Below are 13,028 nucleotides of genomic sequence, written 5' to 3'. Positions count from 1 at the left end.
AGACAATATTTCTTTTTTCTCCACCAAATGGCACTTACAGCTTAGAGTCCTGTAGTTGCTCAATAAATACTGCTGGCTGACTGATGAAAGTCACTGGCAGTTGTATAACTCGGCACTGCATAATTCTATGTGACTGGTGGTTATTTGCTTTTGAAATAGCCTTTAAAATGAGATTATATAAGAAACTTCCAGGGTGGGGCGTGGTGCCTCACATTTGTAATCCCAGAACTTTGGGAGGCTGAGGTGGGTGTATCACAAGGTCAGGAGTTCGAGACCAGCCTGACCAACAAGGTGAAACGCTGTGTCTATTAAAAACAAAAAAATTAGCTGGGTATGGTGGCGCACACCTGTAATACCAGCTACTCAGGAGGCTGAGGCAGGAGAATCGCTTGGACTTGGGAGGCAGAGTTTGCAGTGAGCCAAGATTACACCACTGCACTCCAGCCTGGGTGACAGAGTGAGACTCTGTCTCAAAAAAAAAAAAAAGAACCTTCCTTTACATTTTGAAACACTAGGTTGATCTTTAACACAGGAAAGAAAATATATAAAGAGAAAAACATTTGATATTGTTAAGAATGATAAAAAAATATGAACAGGTATTTCACAAAGAAACCTAAGTGATAAGCATCCAGGAGCAGTGGCTCACGCCTGTAATTCCAGCACTCTGGGAGGCCGAGGCAGGCAGATCATCTGAGGTCAGGAGTTCGAGACCAGCCTGACCAATGCAGAGAAACCCCATCTCTACTAAAAATACAAAATTAGCTGGGCATGGTGGTACATGCCTGTAATCCCAGCTACTCAGGAGGCTAAAGGCAGGAGAAGTGCTTGAATCTGGGAGGCAGAGGTAAGCCAAGAACATGCCATTGCACTCCAGCCTGGGCAACAAGAGCGAAACTCCATCTCAAAAAAAAAAAAAAAGAAAAGAAAAGAAAAGAGATATAAATGATAAGCAAAGAAAAAAAATTTTTTTAACATGTTTCATAAAAAAATGCAAATTTAAGGCTAGGTTTGTAGATTGCACAAGGCAAGTAACTGGAGAGGGTAAGGAACAACAGAAACTTTTATATATTAGTCATATAAAATAGTACTTTTTTGAAATCAATTTAGTTATATTAAAAGACTTTACATATTTATTTTCATTTATTTTTTGAGGCACGGTCTCACTGTGTTGCTCAGGCTGGAGTGCAGTGGCTACTCACAGGCATGATCACCGTGAACTACACAGCCTGAATTCCTGGCTTCAAGCGATCCCCTTGCCTTTGCCTCCCGAGTAGCTGGGACTACATGGTATCCCACCACGCCTGGCAAAATTTATTTAAAAAATTTGAGGCAGGGTGGGTGGCTCCTGATCATAATGCTAACTAACACTTTAGGAGGCCAAGGTGGGAGGAACACTTGAGCCCAGGAGTTCAAGATCAGCCTGGGCAACACAGGGAGACCCTGTCTCTACCAAAAAACGCAAAACTTAGCAAGGTGTGGTGGCACACACCTGTGGTCTCAGCTACTTAAAGGCTCAGGTGGGAGGATCACTTGAACCCATTAGTTTGAGGTTACAGAGAGCCATGACTGCACCACTGCACTCTAGCCTAGGTGACAGTGAGACTTTGTCTAAAAATAAACAAATAAAATTCCATTTAAAAAGTTTTATATACTTAGCAACCCTTTCAGAAAGCCTTGTTCATAAAATTTTAAATCATCTTTTACAGTATTATTTCTTTTTTGTTGAGACAGAGTCTTGCTCTATTGCCCAGGCTGGAGTGCAGTGACTCTATCTCAGCTTACTGCGACTTTCACCTTCTGGGTTCAAATGATTCTCATGCCTCAGCCTCCTGAGTAGCTGGGATTATAGGTATGCGCCACCACAGCTGGCTAATTTTTGTTTTTGTTTTTTTTGAGACGGAGTTTCGCTCTGTGACCAAGGCTGGAGTGCAGTGGCATGATCTTGGCTCATTACAACCTCCTCCTCCCAGGTTCAAGCGACTATCTTGCCTCAGCCTTCCAAAGAGCTGAGACTACAGACACATGCCACCACTCCCAGCTAATTTTTGTACTTTTAGCAGAGACAGGGTTTCACCATGTTGGCCAGGCTGGTCTCAAACTCCTGCCCTCAAGTGATCCACCTACCTTGGCCTCCCAAAGTGCTGGGATTACAGGTGTGAGCCACCACGCCCGGCACTTCAATTGCTTTTTAAAAAATTATTATAAATATTTAATCCTCCAAAACATTCATATACACATATACTTTTTTTTTTTTTTTTTTGAGACGGAGTTTCGCTCTTGTTACCCAGGCTGGAGTGCAATGGTGCGATCTCGGCTCACTGCAACCTCCGTCTCCTGGGTTCAAACAATTCTCCTGCCTCAGCCTCCTGAGTAGCTGGGACTACAGGCATGCGCCACCATGCCCAGCTAATTTTTGTATTTTTAGTAGAGATGGGGTTTCACCATGTTGACCAGGATGGTCTCGATCTCTTGACCTCGTGATCCACCCGTCTCGGCCTCCCAAAGTGCTGGGATTATAGGCATGAGCCACCACGCCCGGCCCACCTATATACTTTTAAGGGTAAACACAAGTGGTTTCCTTTGGGATAATAGAATTATAGCTACTATTAAAAATTTTTTTTTCATTTAAAATTTTTATTTAGAGATAGGGTTCTCACTATATTGCCCAGGCTGGTCTTGAATTCCCAGGCAATCTACCATCTCAGCATCCTGTGCAGCAGTGCACACCTGTGATCTCAGCACTTCGAGATGACATGGAGGGTGGATCACCTGAGGTCAGGAGTTTCAGACCAGCCTGGCCAACATGGTGAAACCCATCTGTACTAAAAATACATGCCGGGATTACAGGCATGAGCCACAATGCCCAGCCTAGATATAAATTTCATTCTCTTTGCTTATTTTCTAATTTTTCTATAATGACACTTTTTTAGATTTTTTTTTTAAACAGAGCTTCGCTCTTATTGCCCAGGTTGGAGTACAATGGTGCAGTCTCGGCTCACTGCAACCTCTGCCTCCCGGGTTCAAGTGATTCTCCTGTCTCAGCTTCCTGAGTAGCTGGAATTACAGGCACCCACCACCATGTTGGCCAGGCTGGTCTCGAACTACTGACCTCAGGTAATCTGCCCACCTCGCCCTCCCAAAGTACTGGAATTATAGGTGTGACCCACTGCACCCGGCCTGGATTTTATTTTTTAATTTAAAAATTAATTTAGCTGGGTGCAGTAGTGCACGCCTGTGATCCCAGCACTTCAGGACAACGCGGTGGGTGGATCACCTGAGGTCAGGAGTTTCAGACCAGCTAGCTGGCCAACATGGTAAAACCCGTCTCTACTAAAAATACAAAATTAGCCAGGCATGGTGACTCACGCCTGTAAACCCAGCACTTTGGGAGGCCAAGGTGGATGGGTCTCGATGTCAGGAGTTCGAGACCAGCCTGATCAACACGGTGAAACCCCGTCTCTAGTAAAAATACAAAAATTAGCTTGGTGTGGTGGCACACGCCTGCAATCCCAGCTACTCAGGAAGCTGAAGCAGGAAAATCGCTTGAACCCAGGAGGCGGACGTTGCAGTGAGTTGAGATTGCGTCACTGCACTCCAGCCTGGGCGACAGAGTGAGACTCTGTCTCAAGAAAACAATAAAAAGAAAAAAAAGAAAAAATTAGCCAGGCATGGTGGCACATGCCTGTAGTCCCAGCTATTTGGGAGGCTCAGGCAGGAAAATAGCTTGAACCCAGGAGGTGGAGGTTGGAATAAGCCGAGTTTGCACCCTTGCAGTCCAGCCTGGGCAACAAGAGTGAAACTGCATCTTAAAAACAAAACACAAAACAAAAAAACCCCATAAAACAAATTTTTTTTAATTTTTTTTTTTGAGACAGAGTCTTGGCTCTTTCACCAAGCTGGAGTGCAGTACCTTGATCTCGGCTCACTGCAACCTGTGCTGCCTGGGTTCAAGCAATTCCCCTGCCTCAGCCTCCCGAGTAGCTGGGACTACAGGGGACTGCCACCACGCTTGGCTAATTTTTTGTATTTTAGTAGAGATGGGATTTTACCATGTTGGATAGGCTGGTCTCGATCTCCTGACCTTGTGATCCACCCGCCTTGGCCTCCCAAAGTGCTGGGATTACACGCGTGAGGCACTGTGCCCAACCACAAAACTAATTTTAAAACATCAACAAAAGGCTGGGCGTGGTAGCTCACGTCTGTAATTCCAGCACTTTGGGAGGCCAACGCGAGTGGCTCACCTGAGGTCAGGAGTTTTAGACCATCCTGGCCAACATGGTGAAACCCTGTCTCTACTAAAAATACAAAAAATTACTCAGGTGTGGCGGGAACCTGTAATCCCAGCTACTTGGGAGGCTGAGGCTGCACTGAACTGAGATTACGCCATTGCACTCCAGCCTGGGAGACTGAGCAAGACGCTGTCAAACAAAACAAAACAAAACCCCACAACAAAACAGATTAATGATTCAATTTAAAAAGATGGAAATTAACTTTTTATCCTCTTTACTGGGCTTACTTACCAGTATTTTTCATGACTGACGTCAAACTGCTAAGGATGGAACTGATCTTTGCCAGATCCACATTAGCCAGGTTTGGCAAAGCCAATGCTGGGGAAGGGGAAAGAGAAGTATTCACAGGTTTTGGAAGAGGTGGAGTTGTTGTCACGGTCACAGGCACTGGGGTACATGACGAGGCCTTGGAGATATTTTCTGTTGGCTTCGTAGGTACAGAAGTGGATACAGCTGACTTCTCTGCAGGTTTTTCCTTCCTGTCCTCCACTGTTTCAACAAAGAAAAGAGATATTACATCCTATTACTTTCCGGACTTTGCTTTCTATATGAAATAACATGTCCTAGTATTTCTGGATTTGGGAGATAGAGCACTACTTTAGAGAAAACAACTCACTTCATGCTTTTCTGAAAAAGTCATCTCTTCATAATTTGATAATTCCCACCTTTAACATCTGCTTAAAAGCAATTTCCAGCTGGACACAATGGTTCACGAGAGGTCAGGATTGTGAGACCATCCTGGTCAACATGGTGAAACCTTGTCTCCACAAAATATACAAAAAATTAGCTGGGTGTGGTGGCAGGCACCTGTAATCCCAGATACTACGGAGGCTGAGACACGAGAATTGCTTGAACCTAGGAGGCAGAGGTTGCAGTGAGCCAAGATTGCACTACTGCACTCCAGGCTGGGCAACAAAGCGAGATTCTCATCTCAAAAAAAAACAAAAAGAAATTTCCAGGATTCATCTTCTATCTTACTTTTCAATGATTCCTTTGCATTTTCTTAGTATTTGTATAATAAATTTGTAGAATTCAAGAAGCATGTTATTATTTGGTACATATTTGTGTTCTGTCTTTTGGAGATAGCATTTGTCATAAATTGTCCTGTTTTCTTCTTTTCGTTGTTGTTTTGTTTTTCTGGTTTTTTTTTGAGACGGAGTTTTGCTGTTGTTGCCCAGGCTGGAGTGCAATGGTGCCATCTTGGCTTACTGCAACCTCTGCCTCCCAGGTTCAAAGTGATTCTCCTGCCTCAGTCTGCTGAATAGCTGGGATTACAGGTATGCGCCACCACGCCTGGCTAATTTTGTAATTTTAGTAGAGATGGGGTTTTCTCCATGTTTGCTAGGCTGGTTTCGAAGTCCTGACCTCAGGTGATCTCCGCCTGCCTCAGCATCCCAAAGTGCTGGGATTACAGGCATGAGCCACTGCGCCCAGCCTGTCCTGTTTTTTTCTTTCCAGTAACCTGAGAACTTTCTTAGAGACAGAAACTCTATAGTGTTCATTGTATTTTTCCTCTGGCTTCCTGAAATTGCCCTACTGTGGGGTGCAATAAGCACTAACTAATTTGAAACTGCAATGTTTTAACTCTTGATCACGTTGAATAATTCTTTTTAATGTTTTAAAGGCTACATCAATAATGCACTAAATTTAATAGGAGTCCAACTAGTAAGATTTATAAAGGCCGGGAATAAAGAGAATTCACCAATTCAGGTTATTTCTGAAAGTGTGATTAACAAACTGACTCTGGAATTCTTGATGGTCAAAGGTGACAGAGTAAGGAATTCCAGTATAAGTGACCCTTCATCCCAGAGCAGTGCTATTCAACATGAATACAATTTAAGCCACATATGTAAGTTTAAATTTTCTAGCAGCCAAATTAAAAAAAAAAAAAAGAAACAGGGCCAGGCATGGTGGCTCAAGCCTGTAACAGCAGCACTTTGAGAAGCTGAGGCGGGTGGATCAGTTATGGTCAGGAGTTCAAGACCAGCCTGGCCAAAATGGTGCAACTCCGTCTCTACTAAAAACACAAAAAAGAGCCAGATATGGTGGTACGCGCCTGTAATCCTAGCTACTTGGGAGGCTAAGGCAAGAGAATCGTTTGAACCCGGGAGGTGGAGGTTGAAGTGAGCTGAGATTGCACCACTGCGCTCCAGCCTGGGTGACTACAGAGACTCTCTCGCTCTCAAAAACAAACAAACAAACAAAAACACAAATAAAAGAAACAGATACATATAATTTTAAAAATAAATTTTATTCATCCGAACACATCCCACATTTTCAGAGTTATAAATATAAAAATTATTAATGAGATATTTTAACTCTTTGAGAGAGTACTAGTTTCTGCCACCATGCTTGGCCTAGTTTCTGGACTCCAATGTGTGTGGTGTTTTTTTTTTTTTTTTTTCTGAGACAGGGTCTCCCTCTATCACCGAGGCTGGAGTACAGTGCAGTAACCTCCGCCTCCCAGGCTCAAGCGATTCTCCTGCCTCAGCCTTTCCAGTAGCTGGGGCTACAGATGCATGTCACCGCACTTGGCTAATTTTTATATTTTTTGTAGAGATAGGGTTTTGCTATGATGCCGAGGCTGGTCTCAAACTCCTGGACTCAAGGAATCTGCCTGCCTCAGTCTCCCAAAGTGCTGAGATTACAGGGATGAGCCACTGCGCCCAGCCTAAAGGTGTATTTTATATTTATAGCACATCTCAAGGTGGATAGGCCTCATTTCAAATGCTTAGTCACAGGTAGCTAGTAGCTATCTTCCATCCACTGCCCCCCAAGATGGAGTCTCACTTTGTCACCCAGGCTGGAGTGCAGTGGCATGATCTCAGCTCACTGCAACCTTTGCCAGGTTCAAGCCATGCTCTTGCCTCAGCCTCCTGTGTAGCTGTAATTCCAGGTGCCTGCCACCACACCCAGATAATTTTTGTATTTTTAGTGGAGACAGGGTTACACTATGTTGGCTAGGGTGGACTTGAACTCCTGACCTCAAGTGATCGGCCCACCTCGGCTTCCCAAAGTGAGCCACCACCCTCAGCCTAGTAGCTACCATTTTAACAGTGCAGATACTAAGCAATGATCCTTAACACATTTGGCATATCATATCCTCAACAACTGTTCTAGAGATTATAATGCTAACTTGGTGCTCTAACTTTTAAGAAATGAACTATGTTTTTTTTTTTTTTTGAGATGGAGTCTCGCTCTGTCACCCAGGCTGGAGTGCAGTGGTACGATCTGAACTCACTGCAAACTCCGCCTCCTGGGTACAAGTGATTCTCCTGCCTCAGTCTCCCAAGTAGCTGGGACTAAAGGTGCTTGCCACCATGCCCGGCTAATTTTTTGTATTTTTAGTAGAGATGGGGTTTCACTGTGTTAGCCAGGATGGTCTTGATCTCCTGACCTTGTGATCCGCCTGCCTCAGCCTCCCAAAGTGCTGGAATTACAGGCGTGAGTCACTACTCCCAGCCTGAGCTATCTTTTAATACCCGCCTGTGATATATTCATTGCTGGGAAGGCAAAACAAATAAGGAATAAGTTGTCTATTTATCATGTAAGGACATACCAATGATTTTTGACCCATCGTCTTCCACATCTGAGAGTTCCATGTCTTCCACATCACGATTATCTGTCACAGGTTCAGGTGTGGCAGATTTCTCACTCTCCATGGTTGGTGACTGTGATTCCTCACCTCCCATTCCCTGAAAAGGAGACTCAGAACCAGTCGGGGAGGGAGCATCCACGCTTGGCGAAGGAACTGGTGATTCTTCAGGATCTGGAAGGGTTGACTTCAACTGATCCAACTTCTTCTTTAAATTGTTTACTCGGTTAGCAAAGGTTTTATATGCCTAAAAGAGAAAAAAGGAGTTTACTCCTTGGAAAAGACCAAAAAAGTTAAGATATTTTTCTTTTTGAGGCAGAGTCTCACTTTGTCACCCAAGCTAGAGTATAGTGGTGTGATCTAGGTTCACTGCAACCTCTGCCTCCTAGTTGATGAAGTGATCCTCCTAACTCAAGCCGTCCAAGTAGGTGGGTCCAAAGGAACATGCTACCATGCCCAGCTAATTTTTGTATTAGTAGAGATGGGGTTTCACCATGTTGGCCAGGCTGGTCTCAAACTCCTGGCCTCAAGTAATCCACCCGCCTCAGCCTCCCAAAGTGCTGGGATTACAGGCTTAAGCCACTGCGCCCAGCCACCTCTTGTTAAAAATAAAGTTTTCTTTTCTTAAATGAGAGATGAGGTCCTGCTATGGTTTTTTTTTTTTTTTTTTTTTTTTTATTGGAGATGGAGTTTTGCTCTTGTTACCCAGGCTGGAGCGCAATGGTGCGATCTCGGCTCACCGCAACCTCTGCCTCCTGGGTTCAGGCAATTCTCCTGCCTCAGCCTCCTGAGTAGCTGGGATTACAGGCAGGCGCCACCATGCCCAGCTAATTTTTTGTATTTTTAGTAGAGACGGGGTTTCACCATGTTGACCAGGATGGTCTCAATCTCTTGACCTTGTGATCCACCCGCCTCAGCCTCCCAAAGTGCTGGGATTACAGGCGTGAGCCACCGCGCCCGGCCAGTCCTGCTATGCTATCCAGGCTAGTTTTGAACTCCTGGGCTCAAATGATCCTCTCACCTCAGCCTCCCAAAGTGCTTGGGATTATAGGCATGAGCCACCACACTTTTTTTTTTTTGAGACAGAATTTCGCTCTTGTTCCCCAGGCTGGAGTACATGCAATGACACAATCTTGGCTCACTGCAATCTCCACCTCCTGGGTTTAAGCGATCCTCCTGCCTCAGCCTCCCGACTAGCTGGGATTACAGGCACCCGCCACCATGCCTGGCTAATTTTTTATTTTTAGTAGAGACGGGGTTTTCACCATGTTGGCCAGGCTGGCCTTGAACTCCTGACCTCAGGTAATCCACCTGCCTCGGCTTCCCAAAGTGCTGGGATTACAGGCTTGAGCCACCTCGCCCAGCTGCCTTTTTTTTTTTTTTGAGACAGTGTCTTGCTCTGTCACCAGGCTCCAGCCTGGAGTGCAGTGGCGCGATCTCGGCTTACTGCAACCTCCACCTCCTGGGTTCAAGCAATTCTCCTGCCTCAGCCTCCCGAGTAGCTGAGACTACAGCGCATGACACCATGCCCAGCTAATTTTTGTATTTTTTCTTTCTTTCTTTTTTTTTTTTTACCTCCAGCCGCTGTGCCCCCTAATTTTTGTATTTTTTTAGTAGAGATGGGGTTTCACCATGTCGGCCAGGATAGTCTCGATCTCTTGACCTTGTGATCTGCCCGCCTCGGCCTCCCAAAGTGCTGGGATTACAGGCGTGAGCCACCGTGCCCTGCAACTTCTTTTTTTATTTATTTTTTATTTTCTGAGATTGTCTCTCACTCTGTTGCACAGGCTGGAGTGCAGTGGCACGATCTCAGCTCACTGCAGCCTCTGCCGCCTGGGTTCAAGTGATTCTCTTGCCTCAGCCTCCTGAGTAGCTGGGATTACAGGTGCATGCCACCAAACCTGGCTAATTTTTGTATTTTTAGTAGAGACAGGGTTTCACCATATTGGTTAGGCTAGTCTCAAATTCCTGACCTTGTGATCCACCTGCCTCGGCCTTCCAAAGTGCTGGGATTATAGGTGTGAGCCACTGAGCCCGGCTGCCGCCTCTTTTTTTTTTTTCATTAAATAAAGCTTTCTTTCTTTCTTTCTTTCTTTTTTTTAAATTCACTGGCCTACAGGGAATCTTTTCTTTTCTTTTTCTTTCTTTTTTTTTTTTTTTTTAAGAGATGGGGGTCTTCGCTATGTTGCCCAGGCTGGAGTGCCGTGGCTATTCACAGGCGAGATCCCACTACTGATCAGCACGGGAGTTCTGACCAGCTCTGTTTCTGACCTGGGATGCTTCACACCTCTTTAGGCAAACTGGTGGTCCCCTGCTCCTGGGAGGTCACCATATTGATGCTGAACTTAGTTTGGACACCCAATCGGCATAGCACACTATAGCCCAGAACTCCTGGGCTCAAGCGATCCTCCCACCTCAGCCTCCTGAGTAGCTGGGACCACAGGCACGCATCACCGCACCCAGCTCTTTTCTCTTTTTTTGAGATGAAGTTTTGCTCTTGTTGCCCAGGCTGAAGTGCAATGGTGCAATCTCCACTCACTGCAACCTCTGCCTCTTGGCTTCAAGCGATTCTCCTGCCTCTTCCTCCCTAGTTGCTGGGATTACAGGCATGTGCCACCACACCTGGCTAACTCTGCATTTTTAGTAGAGACAGGGTTTCTCCATGTTGGTCAGGCTGGTCTTGAACTCCTGACCTCAGGTAATCCACCCGCCTTGGGCTCCCAAAGTGCTGGATTATAGGCATGAGCCACCATGCCCTGCCAAGTTTTATTTTCTTAAATGAGAGATGAGGTCCTGCTATGTTATACAGGCTAGTCTTGAACTCCTGGCTCAAGTTATTCTCCCACCTCAGCCTCCCGAAGTGCTAGAATTGCAAGAATACACTACCATCCCTGGCCATCCATTTTGACTCTGATCAGATTTTCTGATTATTATTAACCACGTATGTTGCTGGCATAAAACAAGGTAATATAACATCTGTCAGGCCAGGTGTGGTGGCTCACGCCTGTAATTCCAGCACTCTGGGAGGCCGAGGTGGGCGGATCACAAGGTCAGGAGTTCAAGACCAGTCTGGCCAATATGGTGAACCCCCGTCTCTACTAAAAATACAAAAATTAGCTGGGCATGCTGGTGCATGCCTGTAGTCCCACCTATCTGTAGTGCCAGCTACTTAGGGGGCTGAGGTCGGAGGGTTGCTTGAGCCCAGGAGGTCAGGGCTGCAGCGAGCAGTGATCACACCACTGCCCTCCAACTTGAGTGACAAAGTGAGACCCTGTCTCAAAACAAAAATATACTTTGTTGAAAAAAAAGTTTTAGGTGTAGAAAATCATTGCAAACATAGTTCCCATATACTGTATGCTCAATTTTCCCTATTAACATTTTATATCAGTATTATACATTTGTCAAATTAATGAACCAATATCGATAATTATTAACAAAAGTCTGTACTTTAGATTTCCTCAGGTTTTTTTTGACCCAATGTCCTTTCCTAACCTAGGATCCCATAAGATACCACAGAACATTTAGTAGTCATGTCTCCTTTCTCATTAGACTCCTCTTGTTTGTGACACTTTGTTGGACTTTCATTGTTTTTGGTGATCTTGACAGTTTTGAAGAGTACTGGTCAAGTATTTTGTAGCTTGTCAATTGAGATTTCACTGATGTTTTTCTCATGGCTAGACCGGGATAATGAGTTTCTGGGCAGAAGACCATAGAGGTAAAGTGCCACTGTTATCACACCGTATCAAGGGCACATATATCAATATGACTTACCATTGTTGATGTTAATATTGACCACTTGGCTTAAATCCTATTGATGGTCTTAGTTGCTAATGTCTTAAAGTTATCTTTTGAATTTTTGATTTTTGAGAGTCCATGACCATTAGATTGTATTATCATTTTGTTTTGTAAATTCAGGAACATTATTTTATTTGAGACAGGTGTTTCTCTATCACCTGGGCTGGAGTGCAGTGGCACAATCATAGCTCACTGCAACCTCCACCTCCCAGGTTCAAGTGATCCTCCCACCTTAGCCCTCCAAGTAGCTGGTGCTACAGGCACATACCACCACTCCTGGCTAATTTTTGTAGAGACAGGATTTCACCATGTTGGCTAGGTTGGTCTCAAACTCCTGACCTGAGGTGATCTGCCTGCCCTAGCCTCCCAAAGTGCTGAGATTACAGGTGTGAGCCACTGTGCCCAGACAAGAAGCATTATTTTTTTAAAAATATGAATACATTAGAATCTAGGTTTTGCTTTTGATATAACTGAGTAGCTTACAGTAGACCAATGCTCTCATCAAGAACAAGTAGAAAAGCCAGATACACACACACACACACACACACACCTCACACACACTTGTCTGAATGTGCTGGAATGTGCTAAGGCCACCAAAAACTAAGTGGCAAATACTATCACAGGGAAAGCATGGAGAGCTAAGCTGATACTATTTTCTCTTAGGGTTCTGCTGATTCTGGGGAGCTAGGCAAGAGGCTGAGAATTAAGACCAAAAGGACAAGAGAGGGCCACTATTAAATAAAGAGAAAAAAGCAGAGCTTTTAACAGTCTTGCTGGTCTTAATAGGCAAAAATTAGAGACCTGAAAGGCCAAGATTCTGATGAAAAATGAAAGAGAGAGCTGGCTCAACAATTTTTCCTTCAATATATGTGCTGAATTCTGAAGCTGCTTGACAGGGAAGAAGCCAAGCAGAAAACCTTTGAAAAGCGTGGTCCCATGGTGGTGCGGAAACAAGGACTAGAAAGTTGAAATCATGCCATGGAGAAGGGGCCTTAGTGATCATTCCAAGCATTCTGTGGGAAAAATCTACATTCCAGAAGCTGGAGTGAACCAGAGGTAGAACAAGAGTTGCTCAAGCTGTAGTTCAGTCTCAAGTCAGTTAGGTTTCAGATTTAATTAATATGATCAGCCGCCACAATATCTGACTAGCAAAAGAAAGGGTGAACTGTTTCTGGGGGAAGAAAAATCATCCAGAGACTCCATAATCTTTTAATGTTCAGCATTCAATAACAAATTAGCAGGCATGCTAAGAGGTAGGTCCAAATGACTAAAAAGAAAATGCAGACACTATATTAGCTGCTACACCAAACACACCCATAACAGGTGAAGCCAATATTGGAACTATATGA

General features: G+C 44.6%; 1 protein-coding gene across 11 annotated transcripts in view; it reads right to left on the bottom strand.

The window, feature by feature from the left end:
- Positions 1-13,028, bottom strand: part of RPRD2 (regulation of nuclear pre-mRNA domain containing 2) — a 110,849-nt gene that overhangs the window by 13,920 nt on the left and 83,901 nt on the right. For all 11 annotated transcript variants that reach the window (XM_012462578.3, XM_064370507.1, XM_064370509.1 and 8 more), the window contains 2 exons: positions 7,849-8,131; positions 4,521-4,778 (listed from right to left, as the gene is read on the bottom strand). In XM_012462578.3, the coding sequence (XP_012318001.1) occupies positions 4,521-4,778; positions 7,849-8,131 (541 nt within the window). The remainder of the gene's footprint in view (positions 1-4,520; positions 4,779-7,848; positions 8,132-13,028) is intronic.

Source organism: Aotus nancymaae, unplaced genomic scaffold (assembly GCF_030222135.1).
Source record: "Aotus nancymaae isolate 86718 unplaced genomic scaffold, 86718_ANA_hifiasm-v0.15.2.pri h1tg000108l, whole genome shotgun sequence".
In the NCBI taxonomy this organism is placed as follows: Eukaryota; Metazoa; Chordata; class Mammalia; order Primates; family Aotidae; genus Aotus; species Aotus nancymaae.
This window is presented reverse-complemented; position numbering and strand designations above follow the sequence as displayed.